At 44.7% G+C, this 24,533-nt stretch overlaps 1 protein-coding gene across 1 annotated transcript in view; it reads left to right on the top strand.

Annotated features, from left to right (window-relative positions):
* The window catches only part of VWA5B1 (von Willebrand factor A domain containing 5B1), a 1,100,054-nt gene that overhangs the window by 855,798 nt on the left and 219,723 nt on the right, over nucleotides 1–24,533 (top strand). Inside the window, exon 14 of the mRNA XM_086920192.1 lies at nucleotides 24,286–24,517. Within this exon, the coding sequence (XP_086776318.1) occupies nucleotides 24,286–24,517 (232 nt within the window). The remainder of the gene's footprint in view (nucleotides 1–24,285; nucleotides 24,518–24,533) is intronic.

The raw sequence follows: 24,533 nt of genomic DNA, 5'->3' as shown, positions 1-24,533 counted from the left end.
ATAGGTTACAGTGAACTTAGTACCATGCATGAACAGGAACTAGCCCGGTCAGCAGTACAATGGGCTGGCAATACTAGTGTAAATAAATATGACATAGTAGCGCAAACATTTTTGAATCTTTCCCCAGACGAACAGCGATTAGCTGGTATGTACATGATCCAACATCTCATTACACTGTACGAAAGTCAGCATTCTGATCCAGGTCCCCTATATAATTTATTGGAAGAGTTACTCCTAGGTAGATGGAGAGGCCTAGGTACCGATTTAATTAATGTCATTCTAGAACAGCGACACAAATACAGGACTTTCCTGACTCCACATTTCGTTCCTGTTCTACCCCCAGTAAGGAAAACATTTTACATAGACAGACAGAATCCCTTACGAGAGGTTCATCCCGTTAGAGATACTGGAGGTACCCTTCATCGAGTATTCGTATACACACCCTTGACAAAAATGGATTTATTAGAAATGAAAAAATTAGTGCCCTGTCATGATAAAGATCCAGCAGGGTTCCACCGTGAATTAAAAGACATGCTCCGCATGGGAGAGTATACATATGCTGATATACTTAAAATGTTAAAAGTTCTGTTGCCTGCAGGTATTTACGAAAAACTTAAAGAAAAAGAATGGGAAGTGGGAGAGAAAAAGATTAGTTGGACAGAATTAGAAGACGAGGAAAATAGACGGACCCCTGGTACTGGCCTCGGGGCCAAAGCTAAAGAATTACCAGAATTATTAGTACAGGTCTTGCCGAGGTTATTGACAACTAAAAAGGAAGACTGGGATGCTATCTCAGCCTGCAAACAGAAACAAGACGAAGACACTAGCGATTTTTATTCCAGATTCGAGAAATGTTTCATTGTTAATAGCGGGCTAAAAACAAGTAGTGAATCATACCCACATATTTTTGTGACCAAATTAGTAGAGAATTCCTTACCACAAGTTAAAAATAGAGTACTAAAGGTTGAGAGTACCTGGCAAGCTAATACCCCTTCCCAAATGTTACAAATGTTACAGTACCATCAAAACCGAATTAGAGAAGAACACGAACACGAACAGAGACGTATAAAAGACACGAAAATGAAAGTATTAGTTGCCCAAACTGTTCCGGCAGCTGATGGTCCGAAAAAAGGCGCGCCACTTGTAAAAGGGACGTGCAACTATTGTAAACAGCCAGGTCACTATATAAATGAATGTGCCGTCCTGAAACACAATATATCTACAGGCAAGACGAAAGAAAGACCACGTCCTCCAAGACAGGAACATGTTCCGCAGAACATGCAACCTCCTCAGAACGCGCAACAGACAGTAGCCGTACCCCAGCCTATAGCTGCCACACAACACGTTACACAGCAAATGTACCAGTATGCTCAGTCAGATTACCCCGATTATCAACAGTATTCATGAAACAGCCTAGAGAGGGAGGTTGGCTTGCCCCTTATCGAGGTTCCTGTAGATCAAGAGGGTCCCTATGTACATAGTCAGGTATTAGGGAAAGACAGAAAATTTTTGATTGACACAGGGGCGAGCAGAACTACCATCAGTCATGTCGAGGTTCCAGGGGCACCCCTCTCAGGCTCAAGAAATGTTTCCCTGGGATTTTCAGGAATGCCTATTGTTAACGAAGTGTCAAAGCCAGTTTCCCTAGAAGTTGGTCCATTGTCTCGTACTACTGACTTGTTACTTACGAAATCATGTCCAGAAAACTTGCTTGGTATAAAAACATTGAAAGAACTAGGAGCAGTGATTTGTTGTTCTCCGGAAGGAGTGAGATTGTTTTTACGTGATTTTAAAGGACATTATGTGTTAAGAGATTTTGATCCAAGATTGCAGAATGTACCACAGCATTTATGGGCGCAAGGTCCAACTGATGTAGGTTGCATGCACATTACACCATACCGTGTCACTCTTAAACAAGGAGTTGTACTACCCCGAATCCGACAATACAAGTTACCACCTGAGGCTGTAGCGGCCTTACTGAAAATTATTGACGAGCTCATTGCACAAGGAGTGGTTGTAGAAACTGACTCCAATGTATGTAATTCTCCTATCATCCCGATTCTTAAACGAACTGACGCGAATGCACCACCGGTCTACAGACTGGTGATCGACCTTCGAGAATTAAACAAATGCATAATACCCCAATACCCAGTGGTCCCAGACATTTCTTCCTTATTGACTGCCATTGATTCCGAAGCTGCGTTCTTCACTGTAATTGATCTCAAGAACGCCTTCTTTAGTGTTCCCATCCATCCGGAAAGCCAGTATCTCTTCGGATTCTGTTTAAATGGCCGAAGCTTCAAATTTGCAAGAGCTCCTCAAGGGTTCACAGAAAGCCCTAGTATTTACAGCCAAGCACTGAAACGACAACTAGACAGTATTCACATGCCTACTGACACTGCCCTGCTCCAGTACGTTGATGATCTATTGATCACAGCACGAACAGAACGTGATTGCGAACGTGCATCACTGACAGTCTTGTATTTCCTGGCCGAAAAGGGGCATAAAGTGTCCCCTTCGAAGCTACAATTCTGTGCCCAGCAAGTGGTTTACCTTGGACACTTGCTGTCCAAGAGGGGTAGACAGTTGACACCTGATCGTATCCAGTTAATTGCACATCTTCCACGACCCAAGACACAAAAGGAAGTACGGGCCTTCATTGGCCTCACTTCTTACTGCAGACAATGGATTCCCCAGTATGCATATCTACCCAAGCCACTCATACAGTTGACAACACAGGAGGCAGCGACTTCGACTGTCCTCCCTTGGACTCAGGAACATACACTTGCTTCTGATGAATTGAAGAAAGCCCTATGTCAAGCACCTGTTTTAGCGACACCATGTTACAGCAAACCTTTTACACTTTTTGTTACTGAACGCGATGGCACAGCATTATCTGTTCTCACACAAGATCAAGCAGGAAAACACAATCCTTGTGCTTATTTTTCTAGTACATTGGATCCAGTAGCCCAGGCTCTGCTTGCGTGCCTAAAATCAGTTGCAGCAACAGCTCTAGCTATCAGACAGAGCGACTCCATAGTGTTAGGACATCCCCTGACAGTACAGGTTCCATACTCCGTGGAAGTTCTCTTAAACAGGACACAGCACTTGACCATAGCACGACTGACAGGATATGAAATGACACTGTTTCAGCCACACATAGAGATCAGACGTTGCAACATATTAAACCCTGCTACTCTGTTACCCTCGATTACAGCAGACCCTACACCACATGACTGTGTGGAAGTCATTAACACCATGACGAAACCAAGACAAGACTTGACAGACATTGCATTACCCGACCCAGACCTGACACTTTATGTGGATGGTTCATGCATGAGAACAAGTACGGGAGAGTTAGTGGCCGCATATGCAGTGACTACTGAAACTGAAGTCATAGAAACACATCGTATTGACATCCTGTCTGCCCAAGCAGCAGAGCTCATCGCTCTGACCCAAGCCTGCATACGAGCCAAGAACCTGAAAGTAAACATATACACAGATTCACAGTACGCATTCGGAGTCGTTCACGACTTCGGTGTCCTCTGGCAAGAGAGAGGTTTTTTGACTTCTCATGGAGCCAAGATACAGCATGGTCCCCTCATTCAAGCTCTGTTAGACGCAATACACTTGCCTACAGCCATAGCCATCATGAAGTGCAAAGCACATACTAAAGTCACTGACATTATTTCCCAGGGTAACGACCTGGCAGATCGAACAGCCAAGCTTACAGCTCAGACTCATACAGACATTCCAGCTGACACGACAAAGACCGAAGTACCATCACTGACGAATTGCATGACAGTCAGGGATCCCACACAAGATGTACTCGACATACAGACACATGCTACTCCGGACGAAATCAAGAAATGGACTGAACAAGGAGGGGTCCAGACAGATCAGGGATGGATGACAAAGGGGAAAGCCACATGGTTTCTCCCCGACTCTATGGTTCAAGTTATCATTAATACAGCACACAGTCCAGCACACTTAGGAGAAAAAGCCATGTTAGACAGTATCCATAACCTTTGGTTCAACAAACATTTACGTGCAGCAGCAAAACAGAAAGTACGTACCTGCATGATCTGTTGTCAGTTCAATCCAGGCAAAGGCATTCCCGTGGAACAAGGTGGATTTCATCCTCCTGACCACCCTTTTGAAGTCCTCCAGATGGATTATATTCAGATGGACCGATGTCGAGGATTTAAGTATGTCCTCGTAGTTGTATGTGCCCTATCCAGATGGACAGAAGCTTACCCAGTCCCAGATTACACTGCTGTGACCACTGCCAAGCAGTTGGTCCGTGAATTCTTCCCGCGATACGGCTTGCCCCGTGTCGTGTACTCAGATAATGGACAGCCATTCTCGGCCGAACTGATGAAACAGGTATCACTCCTGTTAGGGTACCAGTGGAAATTTCACTGCGTACGACACCCCGAAGCAGCTGGTCTCGTTGAGAGACACAATCAGACTCTGAAAACACGGTTAGCGAAGGTCTGTGCAGAAAAAGGTGTAGATTGGATGGTAGCCCTACCGGTTGCCCTCTTTTACATGCGTATGGTAGCTCATTCCGGAACTGGACTATCCCCGTACGAAGTGGTCTTTGGAAGACTACCGAATATGTGGGGTACGCCTATGCCGCGCAAGATCACCGATGTTGATAGTAATATGCTGACAGATTACCTGGCTTCCTTGATGTCTGCACTACTCTCTTGTCGTTCACAGGTCGCGGCTGCTTTCCAGGACAACACCCAAGTGAAACCGCATGAAATCGTTCCAGGGGATCTCGTTTGTATAAGGAACTTCGACCGCTCAAGCCCTCTGGAGCCCAGGTGGCGGGAGCCGAAGCTGGTGTTGATGACCACGAGGACCGCAGTGAAAGTAGAGGGAAGAAAAGGCTGGCTTCATTCCAGCCACGTTAAAAGATTCCATGGACTGTGTCCAGAGACATTTCCCAAGGACTGCCCTGATTCTGATACTGACACTAAACTCCCTCTGTTAGAGAAAACTCCGCAGCAGGAGTATAAAGCCAAGCTACGGTCTAGTAAGTCAGACAGCGTTTAATAAAGTCCCCCTCGGGTGAAGCGGTTAGACAGGTTTCTGACATGTATGAGATAGACCCAAATAGTGGGAGAGATAGACAGAAAGTCAAGAAAATGAAATACTGTAAAAATCTACGTAGTAGATGCATCGTTACATTGCTTTTTTTGTTTTTTCTGAGTATTACGATCATATGTATAAGCTGGACGTTACATGTTTTCTTTCCTCCTCTTGGTTCACATGTACATTCTTCTTTCAATGACACCATAGAGCACACATTCAGTGACCTGCCCCCTCACGAACTATCCTATCGACTAGCACTACGCAACAACACTTTTATCCGTATGTTACACCATTCTCATCAGACCAGCAATGTCACGAATTGCTGGGTGTGTGGCCGACTCCCACCTTACCAGAAAATGAAGGGAGCTCTGCCCCTCTTTCCCTATCCGTTTACACATAATGGTTCGTGCGGAGCATGGTTTACTTTAATGTCCTCACTAGACAGTAAGTCCAAAGTTTCCCAGGGCAATTGGATATGGGGAGACCTGAATACAGTTATGAATAAAGCCTGTTTCCCAGACAAAGACGGTCTTCCCCAAAGGACAGGGACCGATCTAGAAAATGAAGTGTATGGATTAGGAAATTTTACCCTTAGCCTCATGATTCTGAACGTTCAGTCCGAGACTAATTCGGACTTGCCGTTTATAACAGTTTTACCAGTGAAAGGTGAATTATGCATTAGAAAGAATGGTTCAGTGCATCTAGGACACAGTGATTGTAATACTGTGGTCGAATTCAGCGATAAAGGAAAGTCTACTTTCAAAGCTTCCCGCCATTCTTATTTTATTTGTGGTCAGCCAGCTTATATACGTCTGTCATTAGATTGGGATGGAACGTGTTATATCGCGTTCCTATTACCACCTGTTTTTCTAGCCCCATCCAATTATCATCGAGATACCCATCTTGTGCATATAAGACATAAGAGGGAGATTGAGTCCCCAATAGTCGATCAGACGGAGACAGCGTGGGAGCAATATACAGATTTCAATAAAGGATTCTTTTTCTTTGTAGGTCCTGTCCAAAACAGTAAACTGATACGCAAATTAACCAGAACTTTGGAAGCAGTAGTGAATGAGACTACTTCTGCCTTAGGGAACCTGACCGAAGAGCAGTCTGCTATGAGACTTGTTGTTCTTCAAAATCGCCTTGTTCTTGACGTCATCCTGGCCGACAGGGGCGGGGCTTGTAGAGTGATCGGATCCAGTTGTTGTGTGTTTATTCCTAATAACGCACCATCGGTATATAAAGCAATAACAAGGCTTCATAAAATAGCTCACCAGATACACCAGAATCCTGGCACCTGGACTTGGTCCGGTTGGCTCTGGAGTGTGATATCCGCCTGGGGATGGAAAGTACTGTCATTTCTAGGAATAATACTGCTCATATTGTTCAGTTGTTGTCTCTGTCCGCAATGTGGGCCAGCGATTTGCGGCTTGTGCGCCACTGCTTGTATTCCCCGTCCACGTTCTTGTTCCCGTGCCCGAATGAAAAAAGATGAGCAAATGATGTTATACGAACAAATAGATGGTCTCATGAAAATAGATATATCCTAAAGGGCGCAGTAGGGGCCAAGGAGGGAATGAGGAAATAGAAATTTTCAGGTATCCAGTGTGTCCCCCCCTCGCACCCTATCCATGCACCCGTGCCCCATGTATGTCATGTAATTCCCTTCCCGTGCCCGCCATGATAATGCCTCTGCATTTCCGTCTAATGTTAGCATGTCAGTAATTAGGCCCTTCATGGTTCTAATGTCAATTCCGCATCCAGGCCTACGGTTCCAATGCATTTACATGGTGCACTTTTTAATATTGCAAAGCACACGTTTTCCACGTTTTTCTGGCTCAGTCGAGCCAGGCCCTTAATTGAGGCTCCGAGCCTCCTCTGTCTCTGAAAGCTGTTTAGGTATGCATCCCTGACCTCTCCCTTACTTCCTGCCCAGCGAAGCGGTGCCCGGCTCGGCCTGGCCTGCCTGCCAAGACGGTATTTTGCCTACAGTTATCTGCTCAGCCTCCGCAAAAACACATTCCAGTCTAGTGAAATAGGTAAACATATTCCAGCCTGCAGAGCAAAGGGCCCGGCCTTCCTGTCTCCTTACAAGTAATTTACTGCACCCGTTGCCATAGTAGGCCCATGGCCCCGCGCATTGCACGAAGACACGTATGCACCCACTAGCATTCAGTATTGAACGGCCTCTGCCCGAGAGACCTTTTACTTCAGACAACACATCCTCCAAACACAAGATACCAGATATGCTATAGGTGCAGGTCGTTCTGACATCCCAGACACCAGACTCCTCTACTAGTGCTAAAGTCAAGCTCCCCAGCTCTCCCCAGTTACACGTAAATACCACGTCATGCTCAGTTGCACGCGCATATGTGGTAAAGGTTTCTGCTGACCCTGCAGAATTTCTCTATGCATCCACCCACCTATGACACTTCTGTGACGCTTCCAGCACACACCATCTGTGTACGCCCCTGTACACGCCTTCTTTTACGCCCATGTGTTCTTATCTCTCTCTTTTTCACTTGTTACGCCTACTGTATTCAATGCAACTGTTCAGTTTTACTATATATAATGTGTGGTGTTAATAAAACGTTGAATATCCCTTCCTGAACCTTAGTGGTGATGGAACCCGATGTCCAGTGACTCGAGCCACTTAATTAAAGCCCGTATGACTCAGATACCACGGACTCTGCCTCTCATTTATTGAGCTATCCTTATTGTCATTTAATGTATAGAAAAATAGTCCCGGTAATTTTATTTACCACAAGGGAGAGAACAGATGCAACTGTAAATAAGTCAGGACTCAAACCGCTATCATCCTGGACACCGGCCAGTAATTTGGTTGGGCAGGAAGTTGATATATTTGAAAAAGTAGTAACAAGGGGCCTAGAAAACCTAATAGAACAGTGTAGCTGGGTTCAAAATAATCTGTCATGTAATCAACGAGAATATTTAAAAAATCTTCAAGAATGTGAGGCTATTACAATTAAACCTGGTGATAAAGGTGGAAGTTTAGTGGTTCTAGATACTGTAGATTATAACAGAAGGATGCAGGCCCTCCTTGATGTTACATCTCATTAGAGAAAGTCAAATGTAGAGGAGTGGAATAAATTGAAAATTAGAATTCGAAATCTCCATTTAGCCAAAGAAGATGACATAATTTGTGAGGATGAATTTAGATATTTACTAAATGAATACCCAATGATACCTGCCCTATATGAGCTTCCAAAGGTACATAAAAATCTGGGAGACCCACCGATGCGGCCCATTGTGTCTGGAATTGACTCAATCACTGAGCCTCTTAGTAAGTACGTTGATCGGTTCAGCCAACCTTTGGAAGAGAAATTACCTTCATATATAAAGATACCACCGATATGAATTCAAAAGTGAAGGGAGTTGGTTTTAAAAATGAGTGACAATGGTTAGTTTGTTTGGATATCGAATCCCTATACACAACAAGATACTGTGGAAATTAATAGGGACATACTTAGTCAGGGAGAAGATGATCTATCCCCCCACAATACATTCATTGTCGAATGCATTGAGATCATTCTAAAAAATAACATCTTTCTATTTAATGTTATGTTATGTTAAATTGGGTTTTGTAAAGCGCTCAGCTACTCAAGAAGAGTGTCCCGGCGCTATAGGCCAAAAGGCACAGAGCAGGAGAGGGTAGCAAGCTTACTGTCCGAATAGCCATGTCTTGAGATCTTTCCTAAAGGCTAAAAGATTATCGGTCTTCCATAAGGACAAGGACAGAGCATTCCACAATTGGGGTGCAAGACGTTTAAAAGAGCATCCACCAATGCACGCTCGCCTGATTGTCAGGACAGTAGCCAAGGCCAGTGAAGAGGACCGAAGCGACCTAGGAGGCTGATAGAAGTTCAATCTTTTCCTAATATATCTGGCGCCAGGGCCATAGAGAGCTTTGAAAGCGAAAGTTAGCGTTTGAAAAATGCGGTATTCCTACTTCCCGAGGCGACACTGCGGCTGAGTACGGAGGGGCCCAGACTGTTTGTCGGCGGTCGGCCAGGAAAGATTCAAACCAGCTGAAAGCCGTCCCCCTCAAGCCGATCTCAAAGAGTCTTGAAAGGAGCCGGCTGTGGGGGACGGTATCAAAAGCCACTGAAAGATCCAACATTACCAACATCGCCTTTCCTCCCGAGTCCAAAACTTCCTTGATTGCTTCCGTCACCTCCAACAGTGTTGTTTCCGTGTTCAAAATAGCACGTAACCCAGACTGGGTATGGTGGAGAATGTCATACGTCTCCAAAAAACTGGAGAGGGAAGCATGAACATGCTTCTCTACGACTTTTGCAAAAGCTGGAAGAAGAGAAATAGGTCTGTAATTAGCGTGTGAATTGGGGTCCTGATTAGGCTTTTTTAAGAGAGGGAGGATTAGGGCCTGCTTCCAGCACTAGGTTGATTAAGGGATTCATGACTTGCGCTGTTTTGGCCAGGAGTTTGGCCGGGCAAGGATCCAGTGGGGAGCCCGACTTCAATTTGGTTAAAAGGTCCAAAGAGGCCGGAAGGGAGAGGGTAGGAAAGTTGGAGAGGATGGGCCCTTCAGAGACAGAGAGAGATGAAAGGAGAATTAAATTGGCCGCTGCTGCCGCATCTGCCGGCAAAAAAGATGCCTGAATGCTCTTAATTTTGCTGGCAAAGAAATCTGCTAATTGAGCAACCCACAGTTCAGAGTTGGAGCACACAGATGTTGTAGAAAGAGGGGATGTAAATTCCCTTACTATCGCAAAGATTTCCTTGCTGGTATTAGTTGCGCCTTCTATTCTCCTCGCAAAATAAGACTGTTTCTCTAGAAAGATGTCTCTGTGATAAGACTTAATGCACTCCCTATAAATTCCTTTTAGTAGTCCATCATAGTTGACATGCCACGCTCTCTCCGCTTTTTTACAACGCCTCCGACTCTCATTGAGAGCTGATGTGAACCAAGGAGCCGATGTACCAGAGGAGTTTTTGCGAGCAGCCTGGAGAGGAGCTAGTTCATCCAGGCGCTGCACAAGCCAGGTCTGCAGGAGGTCCAAATCGTCCTCTAGATCGCCTGAAAGCGAACAGGGGTAGTTTATCAAGGCTTGTGCTAGCATATCGAAGTATACGCAGGGAAAGGCGCGTGGGCACGATGTTAGGTGTCCTAGATCGCTAGTAGCTGATCTGTCTGTACACGCAATCTCAAAATTTACCAGATAGTGGTCCAACCAAAGTACTGGTGCAGGAGTGGCTACTGTGATAGGGATGGTGGAAAAAATTTGATCCAGAGTATGGCCTTTAATGTGGGTAGGAGTAAATAGATAAGGAATAAGTCCTAATGGGTTGGTCGTGTCCATGATCTTAGTCGTGTCTGCAGCATCAGCCACATCCATGTGGATGTTAAAATCACCCAACAGCAAAAAGTGATTGAACTTCAAACACACGGATGAAATAAAAGTATGGAGCTCCTCGTGAAATGGGCCAATTGGGACTGGGGGCCTATAAACCAGTAACCCAGCGCAAGATTGGTGAGGAGACAGTGATAAACAGAAACCCAGAGCCTCCACCCCATGTATGTCATCTGTGGGGACTATGGAACAGGCATAACGCTTGTCCACCGCCATTGCTACACCTCCGTCCTTGCCATTGACCCGGTCCTTCCTAAGCAGGACATAATTGGGGGGAAGTGCATTAGCAATGTCCGGACCCGAAAAATCCCCTAGTCACGTCTCAGTTAAAAAGAGACCGGCGGGTTTAGACTCGGACAGTAAGTCAAAAAAGTCTAAAGCATGTTTGCTGAGAGACCTAGTGTTGAGGAGTGAACAAGAAATAGTGTTAGGGCTATTCTCGGTGTCAAATCCTGAAGTAGAAAAGTTTCCAGACACCGGTAAGGCATTCTTAATAGAGACCTTGCCCGGTGTCCAACCGCAACTGGGGCAACAGCAGCTGCGGTTGGTTCTACTGGGGAATACAGAACCACAATTATTAACATTTCCCCTAAGCAAAGTGAGCTCTGCCGAAGTGTATTTGAACATCTTACCCTCAAGAATATCGGCTAGTCCTCCCACCCAACCGCACCCGTCCGCCTCCGGGACGCTTACGGGCGCAGACGGGCTTTCCTTTGGCGCTCCTTAGGCGCGGCCGAGGGCACCTAAATATATAGCGTCACAGGCGAGAGGCAGCAAGTCTCGTCTACAGGCCAGCGAGCCTGCCTCCCCCCCAGATGGCCGCTGAGGATATAAACAGCCTCCTGCTCCCAGAATACACTACAGCTCCTAATCGGCTGAGTGGGAGTGGGGCAGGAGGAGCTGTGCAAGTTAGGAGGTCGGAAGGTAGGCTTAAGAGTTGCGGTAAAGATGCGCAGAGAGAGATGCCTAATCGTCATCCGGCTTTCCGCCTCAGGCGACAAGAAATAACACAGGAAATGCGGCGCAGGTTTAACCACATCGCTGCGATGGCTATTTCGCCGCAGCGCTAAGAGGGCGGGGCGGCCGCGCTGCGGCCGCATGCTGGTGACAGAACCGCTCCGTCACCAGCCGCGGTTGGGCTGTGCTCATGATGGAGCGGTTCCGTCATGGCCCCGCCCGCTCAATAGAACGCGGCGTGCAGGCACGGCGGCCGGGCCATGACAGAACCGTTCCATCATCAGCACAGCCCAACTGCAGCTGATGACGGAGCGGTTCCGTCATCAGCATCAAACGGGTTAAAAACAACAAAACAAAACAAAATACGTGTCCCAGTAAATGTATTAAAAGCACATAGCATGAACACACATAGCAGGCAGACTCTCACGCTCCCGGCTCCTGCCTCAGGAGTGGTGGGCGGGTGCAAGGTCAGTGACTATTATTGTCAAATCAAGGGCACCAGTATGAGAGCCACATGTGCTCCCAGCCTGGCATGCCTATATGTGGGCAAGTATGAACAACAACATATTTACAATGAAGTCAGCCCTTTCTTTGAAATTATAAAACAGTGGTCTAGATTCATAGACGACGTGTTTTTTATTTGGGAAGGTGAAGAGACTGATTTAAACTCCTTCCTTGAATGGTTGAAATGTGGTGATATGAATCTAAAGTTTACAGCTAATAAGAGCCAGGAATCAGTTGATTTCCTTGATATTACAATAAAAGCTAAGGATGAGAAACTGTTGGTGGGAATATATTTTAAACCATGAGACAGGAATACGTTATTACACCACTCAAGTTACCACCCAAAATGTCAGAAGGATGGGATTCCTTTCAGCCAACTTTTACGCATTAGTAAAACATTCTCAAACATTGGAAATCTACACGTACTCCAACACTCATAGGGTGGCTTTGCCTATTGCATATATTGGGCATGGAGAAGATTTCGCTCACCGCGGCTGGCAAGGGCTCAGGATTTATCGACCTATGGCAGCCCTTCAGCTATCCTTTTTAAATACAGATCTGTTATCTGAAGCAGGCATATTAACCCTCTGCGCTACTTTCTGGGGAGTCAAATCTGCCCCTGTACAAAACTCTGCGCTCTCTCTTTAGCAGGAACACTATTCATAGGTGTTTTCCTGACGTTTTTATTGTTGCCTGAAATCTGGATGCGCAAGGAACTCTTCATCAGCTGCCATGCAGGTAAGAGCAGTGAGGCGAGGTGCGTGGGGGGGGGGGGGGGGGGGGGGGGGGCGGGATTTTGACAGATGACGACGAGGGAAAATGAATTATTTATTTAATTTCCCCTTGTGGACAGCTGTCGAATCCCCCCAACCCGGCCCCATACCTCACCGCTCTTACCTACACTGACCGCGGCTGTCAGCTGCTTTTAAATCATAAGTTATTGCTAAACACAGCGTCGATGCCTGAGGTCAGTGCCCCACCCCTTCCAGGTCAGCGCCCAGTGCAGCCGCTCCTGTTGCACTGCCCTAAAGCAGGCCCTGCAAATGAGAGGGATAAGTAGCTGGGGCACAAATTGCACAAGATTCGAGCTGTGTTTCCCGGAATGGAAAATCACACTCAATTTGCACAACTGTACCCAGTATGTGCGACACAACACATAACTGCATTCTATTGGCACCCATCAAAAACCGATATAAATTGTTAGGGGGAACTCTGAATTTACGCACCACTTGTAATCCCGTTTTTTTGGTGTAATTTGAATTTTGCACCCAGAACAGAATGAATGACCCGATTGTAATCAAGACCTTAGGGTCTGATTTAGAGTTTGGCCGACAGGTTACTCTATCAGAAACATTACGGACATTCATTACACCTTACTGCAAGTGTGTTATATCCTATGACACTTGTAATAAGGTGGACGGGGTAGCCATCTACTGTGTGCCAAAGTATCCCATCTGCAAAATTCCAATTCCGGCCCTGTGCCTCACGGAGGAGAACCTGAACGCGCCTCCTTGTTTTTAAGAAGATTTCAACGTGATTTTTAAAAAAAACTTTGGAACACTCACTGATAAAAAAGCTATATTTGTCCTTAAATGTGAAGGTGTACTGTAATCGTCTTTTATAATACATCTCTCCTGTCAAGAAGTGAGTAGGGACCCGTTTCCATAGGATTACTAACCAGTTGTTACATGGACCCCCCCCTCCGTTTTTCTCAATTGACCCAATAATTGTGTTTTCATTGTTCCGAGCCGTTATACTTAAATAAACGTGTGCAGGCATCTTTGAAGTATTTGCACACACAATAGATCTGGCACAGAAATAAACACTGAAATTATGGCAATTAAATAAGTTCAAGACCAACCATTATCTCCTTAGCGCGCCCCCAGGAGCTCTGAGCACAATATGGAGCTTGCAGAGCAAGGCCTTCTCTTTACGGTTCCCTTTCTTGCTTAATTTCTAGTTTTGATTTCTTCAATGATAAGAATAGAAGGGGAAAAAGTAAATATGCAATTAACAAATGAAGTAAGTGTGGGTATGATTATATATGTGGATAATGAAGGCAATACAAAGAGGGAAAACCGTGCTCTTTGCCCTGTCACTAAATCGTACATAGTTTGAAAAACACACTTATATTTGCATATTTATTTGTTGGACAAATTTAGAAATGTATAAATGTTAAGAATTGTAAGATTAGTCCAAATGTCGGTGCTTTTATCGCGGGGTCTATCTTAGACATCATGATTCTGGATTACATCATCTCAGGACAGGGACACCAAGGAGAGGGCCAAAGATTGTGTAGCCTAGAAGAGGCTCACAGGTAGTATGCTGATAAACAACCATTGGCATGGCCATTAGGTCTCAACTTTGGGACCTTCTAAGTGTTTAGTCAGAGCTATTGGCTTTGCCAATGCCTTTAAGTTATGTTGTAGAGTAGTGTGGCTGCTGTGCAGCATGTTAAAAAGTTATAATGAAAAAGTGTTATAAACATTTTTGGTACCTTTTATGCATATTTTTTTTTTTACTGACTTTTATATAGCAAACGTAACCTGAAGATATCTGGTATAAGAGCACTTTACACGAGCACCAGTTGCGTTATATGAGGACACATTCATTTTTGTTAGGTAAGGGGAGATTAAGCGATTTGCCCAGAATCACAGGATGTTGCGCGTCCTTGCCGAGACTCAAACCCATATCCCCAGATTTGAGGTCGACCACCCTAGCCATTAGGCCAACTCCTCTAACTCCTCTTCCCAATGGTTATATATAACCAAGAAGACATTATATACAACGGAATGACTCTTAAAAAGTCTTCTATTTTTTTTGTCCTTGCAAAGCTGGCAACTTCTTTCTGCCTGTTCTAATGTTTTTAGTTTTTTGTGTCGGTCGGGTGGGGGGCATAAATAACTGGAGGTTGGAGGTTGGAGGTTCGGGAATGGTGCCTCAATTACAACATGAGCAGCGGAGGGGCAATAGGGAAGAATGAACACTTGCCAGATTCTGAGGGCAGACTGCATTTATGGCAATGGGACATATTGGAAACTGTGTAGCTCACATTGATAAAGTCTCATTTCCTGCCAGTAAATGAGCATCATAGGGTAAGAATTTGGGTCACGTTAGTAAAGAAAAAAGACAGGTTGATGGCCAGAGTTAATGTATAAGCATGGGCGAATTTTGCAAATTGGCAATTCGCGAATTTGAGGATTTACGAATTGGCAATCGGCAAAATTCACAAATTCGCGCGAATTTGCGGATTTTTTTATTTTTGCGTGTTCGCGGGTGTTCGCGAGGCGCTTTGCGTGTTCGCGGGTGTTCGTAAGGCGCTTTGCAATTTCGCGGGTGGGGGATGGTTTTGCCTGCTTAATCACTGCAACCCTCTTGTTTTTTATGCCCATCTGCCCTCTGTACCACTTGTTTCTGTGTCCTTCTGCCCTCTGCCCCACTCATTTTTTGTCCCCTTCTGCCCTCTGTCCCACTTTTGTGCCCTTCTGCCCTCAGCCCCACTTAGAATGGCGCCGGCAAGCTGCCAGCGCCATTCTAAAATAGCTAGAAATAGCTTCAACAGGAAGCACTAATAGATAAAGTAAAGCAGGTGCTCCAGTTGAAGGTCAAATTAAGTTGCACAATCATTAATCACCCCAAGTTTGGGGGTGATTAATGATTGTGTAACTGAATTTGAGCAGCACCTGCTTTACTTTATCTATTAGAGCTTCCTGTTGAAGCTGACTTTTGTAACTATTTTAGAATGGCTCTGGCAGCTTGCTGGCACCATTATAAAAGAGTTACAAAAGTCAGCTTGAACTTTTGACCCAATCCGTTCCGTTCGCGGATTTTCGTTCGCGGATTTTGCGGGAAATTCGCGAATCTCGCGGATTGCGAATTTACCGAAAATCTGCGAAATCCGCGAGCAGAACGGATTTTCCGCCCATGCTTATTAATGTAGTTCACAATAGTCATTTTAACACTTTTTCTTAACATTGGTCTTCAATTATGATGATGGGTGTATTTTACTTTATTTTTGTTTTACTGCATTTTTCAAATGTAATGTTCTCGACCTTTGTGTTGTAGATAATTGGTGCGCATTTTTGAACTGCTTATCAATTTTTGATTCAAAGAATACATTTTTAAAATATTATTTTCAAACTCATCACCTAAATTTGTCACCTCAAAAAATAAATCAGGTAAATCCGTGTGGGGCAGGTTAACTTACAACTGGAATGGAATCCTGCATACTATTGTATCTCTGGACAAAACTCACACTTTTATTGTTATAGGCAGACTATATACCCTTAACCCACTCCTGCATGTGGCATAACTGCCACACCACCATGACAATAGCATCCAGGAAGAAGAACATAAAAATACACCCATGAACATCTAGCTTGGTACCTGCTTCACTTACCAATGACAACAAGGAAAGGACATAGGGGCATATTATCAAGGGGGTTTATCTCCGCTTTTCTGGCTTTAAAAGACAAGAAAGCGGAGATAAAATTATCTCACTATTACCTAGCTGTCGCTAACACCAGTTAGCGACAGCTAGTAGGAGATAGCGACCATCTTGGGCCCCGCTTTGCATGTCAGTGACATTCATCACTAATGACATGCAAAGTGGGTGTGCCAAGATGTTAGCGACTGGAAACAGTCGCTAACATCGCTATCTCCTATTACCAACTTTTGGAGATATTCCCGCTAAGCGCAAATATCTCCAAAAGCTAACACCTGCCCCTGAGCAGTTCTTAGCCATGTTATCCAATGGTAGGTGGATAACATGGCTAAGAGCATTAACTCGGTAATGCATGAATATCGCTGACTTTTCAGCGATATTCATGCATTTCGGTCGATTTTTATCGCTTAGGAGATAAACCTTGATAATAGCAAGGTTCCTAAGCGATAAAAATCGCCGCAGCTCGGTGATAGAAATATTGCCGCTACGCCAACATAGCGAAAATTATCGCTAGTTGTTGGTAATATGCCCCATAGTTTGAATTATCCCCTATTGGAAGACGCATGACTGGCTGGCAGTACATTTTCAACCTTGATGATGCTATGCCATCCCTTTGCGGAGAGTCTGATCATCTTCATCTCCATTACCATTAATGGGTTTCTGGTGGGATGGGGGGGGGGCACAGGGTGGGTTGATAGTGATGAATCTACCAAAGACTCTTCATAATGTCACTGATATACCAGATGCAAAATTCTGAGCAGAGTCATGACTTGTAACATAGCACCATCTGTAACCAAACTGTCAATCAATTATTCAGCAGATCGAATACAAGGATTTTCCCTGCCCTAGGTGATGTGATAATTTGTCTTCCCTGCACCTCCAATTGAAACATGGCAATATTTAGAGCCTCTCGTGCCAATCTGGCATCCAACCTACTATTGACATCCTAGGTTTCCCGATAATGTGTTATGATAGGGAGTTGGGAAGTTGTAATGGTTACGCAAGAGATGACGTTCTACCACATTCATTGCCCCTTCATACATTTACAGATTCCTTCACAGTTGATCATGAAAACACAGGTAGCAACCTTGGCTTTCGGTTAAAAGGAGTTTTCAAGACTTGGCGTGGAAGAGATTATATAACAAATTGCATACAGTAACAAGTCTACAGCAACATATGTCCTGCAAACAAATGAAGGCAAGTTAGTTGTGGCCTTGCCTCAAAGGGAAAATCGAGCCCAAGCGGTGAGGCTATGCCCCATCTGAACATGCAACCGCATGTGTTTCCATCTTATTGACCCTCCTCACTGAAGTGCAGGCAGGGTCAGACTGGCTTACAGGGCAAAAAAGCAGTGCCTGATGGGCTGGTCTGACAGATCAGTGTGTTGGCTGTTTTTTTTGCAGTATTGTGGGACTGTCATAAGGCCAGGTAGGCAGGTTTTTACTGTTGATTTTCCTGATATTACCACAAGCAATGCCTTCAGCAAACACAAAAACGTGTAGTAACCCACACCTTGCAAAAATACCCATACAGTGGGCTTTAGAAGTTGAAAACTGTCATGCTTTTTAAATGTGGGCCACTTTTTAAGCCACCTGGTTTGCTAATAGGGAGTCACTTTTATTTTGGTGCCCAGGCTATATTTTGTGTCCCAGTCCAACTCTGAGTGCATCTTGAATTCTTATAGCTCAGTGAGCTATGGGATGCAAGTCCAGGCATACCTGTGCTACTGTGGGCGACTCATTGACAGAAAAAAGTGATGGGCTGAAATGCTTGAATTAATCTTAATAACTGGTAAGTACTTGGGATGCATTTCACTCTATCACTTTTTTTGCTCACTATACCTTTACAGGCAGGGCCTTAGCATATGCAAATCAGCCTGCCTTTCCACCACTCACTCACCAAAGAAGAAGATCCAGACACCAGAGAGAACTGAATGTTCAGTGCCTGGTATAAATGGGGAAGATTATACACACATGAAAGAGACATTCTTTAAAGTGTCTGGAGTTTTCAAGAAATGTGTGCTACCGCCGTAAGGCAACGTGATAACAAAGGAGTTAAATACCTGTCGCCTGGTCATTGTCACATTTTGTGAAATGTATGACTTTAGATTACAACAGTGTCTAAATAATCCTCCAAGTACAGCAGTTGACTTGAATTTCGTTGTTTTGCTTTTATTGAATTTAATATATTTATGCCTGAAAACAGGGTTTTTTGTGAGGATTCCGTTGGCGGGGTCTTACAACTCTTTGCTGTAAACACCAAGAACTGACCGGCGCACAACTAATGCGATTTGCGAATGCCCTCAGCACAATCAACAGTCCTGTGTATAAATCAGAGACCCTGGCATAGATTACATTGAAAAGCAAAACACAACTATTTACCTTTTCGAGACACACCTCTGACAAGTGACTTCTCGCTACCACATCTCCCAATCATTTATGTAACTTCTGGGGCACTTACACTTCACTGCTTCGACTGTGTAGACAGCAGCGGCTCCTCCGCAGTGCAAAAAATGAAAAATACAATGCTGATAACATAATGTTAATATCATTTAATTTTTCCATGCTGAGGTATTTTTGCGGGTTGGGCCTGGGCTGCTCACAGAGAAGGGGGAGGAGTGGTTGGCGTACTTTCAAAGTGTGCATGGCTGTTTGGCAGGCCGTTTTGGGCCAATCAAACAGTCATGTAACTTAGCATTTTCTCCGCCTGGCTGTATTGCACAGCTTGGGTGGAGAACATGCACAGGCTCCCAGTCCCTGTTTGAGTACCGAACCACAGTGCTCAGACAAATCACAATGCTTCTGTCATGCCGGTGACAGCAGAGTTGTGATTGACTTAGGGCAGCCTGTCAGGGGCGGCTGGTGACATTTTAAAGTGGTGAGGCGCAATCTGATTTGCGAGTGCGGGCCCCAGGCCACTCAGGCCGGCGGCGACCCCCCCACCCACGTTCACAACACTCAAAGAAATGTATTCGCACACGCATACACACAAACACATCCATTCGCAACACTCTCCACCAAACATTCATGCATACATGCACGCTCACACCAAACACTTTAAAATAAAAGAAAAACACACACTCTTACATTGCTGCCGGTCCCGGTCAGCGCCCCCTCTGGGCTCTGCTCCCCACACGTCACAGGCTCACAGCGCCCCTGGCCAATCCTGGCGCCAGGGGCACAGGTACCTTCTCGCCCGCAGCACGCCCATTTGGGCTCCTAATGGGCATGCGCAACGTCGCAAAAACACAAGTGCGCATACGTGGGCATGGGTAAAAATTCACCCTCCGTCCCCACTCATGCGCACTTGTGTTGCTGCCTGTACAATCATGTCAATGAATCAACATGACGCCAGACCGCCAGGCAGGGCGGTCTGACGTCATGTTGATTCATTGACATGATTGTCACAAACGCCGAGGGAGCAGCGGGCGGCTTCGGGCAGGGGGGGGCTACGCCCCCACGCCCCAATGGACGAACCGCGCCTGCAGCCTGTGTGCCTCCTGCTTCTGTTCTATGACTGGTCGGTAAGAGAAGTGGAGGGGAGATGACGGAGAAGAGACAAGGCTGTGAAGAAGTAAGTGCATTTTTCTTTATTTTTTCACTCCTGCTTCACCACCCCTGATCCGTGCCACCCACCACTGTGTTTAGAGAGGACGAGCTTTAATCCTTGAATAACGTTACTATAATGTACTTCCAAGTGATGGAAGACAATGGGCAGCACTTGTACAAAAAGAGTGATTAGCAAGAGCACTTAAGACAAGTGGACACATTTACCTAACTAGTCAACAAATCAACACAAAGCTGAACTACACGAATTATGAAAATCCACACACAGCTGTGAAACAGGACACAGCGATTAGCCTTGAAGCTACATTGTAACCTATTGTTTAACTGAAAGAATGAGAAGGCACTGAAAAAGAAATATTAAAGCCGCACTGAGAGCATGCCTTGGCTCTGCAGTCGAGATCTCTCTAACACAGTGTTTTTGAACCTATAAACATCTCTCTGTACTCGGGCAAAGCTTAAGCATTTTGATAGCCGTGGGATAAGCAGCTTCTGGGGGTATTGAAAGCTTGGTAAAACCAGACCCATATCTGGGGATGAAAGTTACGGTGTACACACAAAGTTATCGTTGTTTAAAAAAGGCAATGAAAATGATGAGAAAACAGGGCTGAAACCCGGGCAGAGGCCGGTTCAGACAGATCAATGCAGTGACCGTATGTGTTCTAAGTAGAGCATCCTGGCTAGTGTCTAGCTGAAACACAAAAAAAAGATACCAGGGGATCCAGACAACAACAGTTCAACTGGGAGCTAGATTGGAACGGGTGCATTGCAGTACTCATGATGTTGGCTACATTGCAACCTCTAAGGTGATTGTTTTTCATTATTGTCCCTTACACTTGCATGCTTTTTACCGAATTTGGTGGAATCACTGCAAAGGTGTGATAACCAGTTACACATGCAATAGAAGAAAAACAAAATTCATTCTTGTAGTACGTAAAGTATAGTAACCTCAGATTGGTTAGGAACATTTTTAGATTGTGCTAAATCGTGTCTGGCGATTGGATGCAGACTGTGTCAGCTGTTCAAACCCCAGAGATTGTGCATTTTTTTGCAAATTGCACTTTCATTGCTCATGTCTGTAATTAGCTGGGGCCCTGAATGAGGAGAGTGTCGGGCTTGGATCTGCTTCTCAGTGGTATACGGGCAGAGAAGGGGGCAGATTAGCAAGGTAGGCTCCTGATAAGCATCGAGTTGTGAGAACAATTCGACCTGTTGGTGGTTGCTCCTGTTGCTGTGCCTTATTATTGTAAATATTGTAAGCATTCATGCTCAACATCAGACAAACTTGATCAGTGATGAATAGTTAAACAAGCACACAAGAAACCAAGGACAAAATAGTCCCCCAAAGAAAAGATAAAACAACCAAAGCGTAATGATACAGTACTTTGTACCTGCTCTGTGGAAGGAAGGAAAGAGAAAAAGGAGGGACAAAGAGGGTAGGACTATTAGCAAGCAAGGATTTGACACCAGTCAGTTAGCAGAGTGGTCTGCCTATCTGCTTGAACGACTTGGTTTTCAGCCAGTCAAAATGGGTCACAAATTAAGGGAGAAGTTGCATGTGATAATGTGGGCACCAGAAATGGAACCTAAGATCCTGCAGCAATAAACCTCACAGATGTCCACCTTAACTAACCCTACATTTTATTAGTGGGGGTCAGAATAAAGAGCAACCTTATGGATGGCATCTAGTGACAAGGAGGTGGCTGAATGCAGAAAAATGCATCAACAGATTGCTACAGAGGACCCATCATTAAGGCATTAAACAGGGGTACATATAGAAAAGGCAGATGCAGGGAAAACAAAACATGTCAAGGGAATTGCTATAACATTTAATGTTTTAAAGAAAAAATGTTGACTCTTGCTCTCATTTATTTATTTTTAATTAAAAAGAGGCACTAGACATGCCCACAATGATACCAGTCTAGCAGGTGTGCATCCTATTGAAATACAGTTACAGACTAAAATGGTCAGAATTTACCTCATGGGGCAAAGCAAGTAGCCTTTCTTGCTCCAATTCACAAAACCCCAGAAATAAATGTCAGACATGTGCTCCCATAGGTTTACTCCTAGATTTGGAAAAACTTTCATGTCATTAACATACACATCCAGTAGTAGTGGTGAAAATGAACTCTATTTTTTATTTCAAATAGTGCACACTTCCAGAACATTTGTGCAAGTAAAATTTTCATCTTGGGGTAATGTGAAGCAAATGTGCATTCACATATTACTTTTCTTCTCATGCACACACTCTTTTCCTTGCACTATCATTCAATAAGAGGATGTTCCTGCCAGGCTCTCAGCCTGGAAACACTTTCTTGTACATGGCAGGAGGACGGTTAAAATGGCATCCAAGGTTAAAATATTTGTAAGGGCACCATGATGCATGACGGCAGGGGGCCGTCATCAGCATGGAAGGGGTTAAAAACTTGCAAGCGGTCGTAACCACGCACTTTCCTACTTATAGTCGTTGCGTACGAGAACCAAGGCTGGTAGTAACTGTGCCTCGTTTGCTGTGAGACTTGCTTGTCGTAAGCAAGGACTACAAGTACAAAGTGCTTATTTACATACCGCTTTCAGGTGCAAACTGAGTGTTTGTAGCCGGCCCTCGAGCACTGTTGACGACCACCGTGGGGCGTCACACTCCACTCTACTCCCGCCACGCTACCTACCTACCTCATGCACATTTGTACACCAGATATCTCTTGTGAATCGACTGCATTCTACCAAACCTTACATCAAACATCTATCGGCAAACTGCCACAGTTAGGTGCAGACAAGTGCTCAGCATACACACCAAACTCAGACTGGATTCATCATGGAGGAGCCAGTCAGGACCTCCATCAAGGCCACAGTGCGGATTACCCATGCCCAGGCATCCCATCCTCTCTCTGGATGAGAACTGGGTCTGTTGCCGTGAGAAGTGGTCTTTGGTAGTGAGACCCAGGAGTTGGTCTCTAGAGTGTCTCTGGTGTCCTCAGTCAGTGCCTCCTCCAAAATAGCCCCCAGGGTAATAAATGTCTAGTACCTAGTACCAACTGATTTTCTGGAATGCACATGAGAAAGGAATTACAGTCAACAGCTAACCATATGGGCTTCTTTGCCCCCAAACAATGCTCAGTATTTGGAGCAGTCACAAATGCAAACTGATTCCCTTATTAGCATGTAGTCAGCTCTACGTAAATCATGGATCACTCTCTGCAAGAGCCCACTGCAAGAGCAGATGCCCATTTGGCCTTGACACGAACCCATAGGTCCCTACTTTATTAACCGAATGAGCCCTCTGTGGGGGTCGAGCGATCTGGTGGATGTTTGCACCGAAGGTACACATTTCACACTTTACTCTTGTCTCTTTTCCCCTGAAGTCGCTGTAACTATGCCTTTGGTAAATGAGCTGTGATTCCATTAGAATGGGAAATAGCACGATTGGAAACTGATTGCATTCAAGAAGGGTTTTAAAAATAAATGTCTCAGGAAATAATTATGCAACAATGATGATCCAATGTGCATTCTTTATTTACAAGCGAACAGAGCTGCTGCGACTTGGCAGAACCTAATAAGGCACCTCGTGTTTGGCATTGTACAGTTCTTTTTTTCCCTCCAATGGAGCTGTGCTCAGATTGTAACTTTAAAAGTTGGCATGTTAGGAATTGTGCACACTAACATATTCTCAGCGGATTTCTTATTTTTTTTTCGTTTTTAAAGTCGTTTTTTCCCGTATTCTTCCTTCAAAACATACTTTTTTTAAAATAATTTTTCACCCGATTTCATTAAGCTTAATCATCTTTAGGAAGCTCAAAAACTTCTTGAAATGTTAAAGATAACTTTATAAAGTGGGCAGAAAACGATGTATCTATTTTCACACTACCAAACAAGAGATTATAATAGCATGCTATTGGCAAACTCTTCTGATTAAATGAGAGCATGTATATATCTCGAGTGCTTTCAAACCTTGGTAATATGTTCTTATTTAGAAAATGAAATTCACATGAAAGCAAAGCTTGGAAGTGCCGGATCTCCTCATATCTTTGCATCGCATGAACAATCATAACAGTGTCACAGGGCGTTCTCACTGATGCTGCTATCTATAGGCCTTCCTGAAGGACTCTGGAAGATACTAAAGGAGAAAAATCTTTTTTAGATGATTGAAGAGGGAACTCACAAAAATCAGCAATTTTACGTACGTGCATCAATATAACGGTCACCAAAAGAGTTTTTTTTTGACTTGCAAAATCCATTGTCCTTCTGATCCCATGAAAGCTCTTTTCTCTAGCCATTTTTGTTTTTCTGAATTCCACTATGCCTTTCTCTTCTATTTTAGACCCTTACAGAGAGTCCCTATGTTACCACCACCAGGATCCGTGGCACAGGTGCCCGCCGCCCATCCCTGCTTCAACAGAGTTGCCTCTCCTTCTGCCAGGATGTGGACTCACCCCAGTCTCATGATCCTGTGCCACTTGCTGCCGGCGGGCAACTGTGGGGTCAGCCCGAGACCCCCAACACCCTGAAGACCTCCGTGGACAGTCAACCCTTCAGCAGCCCAGGGGACCCTGGTAAGCCAGAATAGGC

The sequence above is a fragment of the Lissotriton vulgaris genome, chromosome 5 (assembly GCF_964263255.1).
Source record: "Lissotriton vulgaris chromosome 5, aLisVul1.2, whole genome shotgun sequence".
NCBI lineage: Eukaryota > Metazoa > Chordata > Amphibia > Caudata > Salamandridae > Lissotriton > Lissotriton vulgaris.
This window is presented reverse-complemented; position numbering and strand designations above follow the sequence as displayed.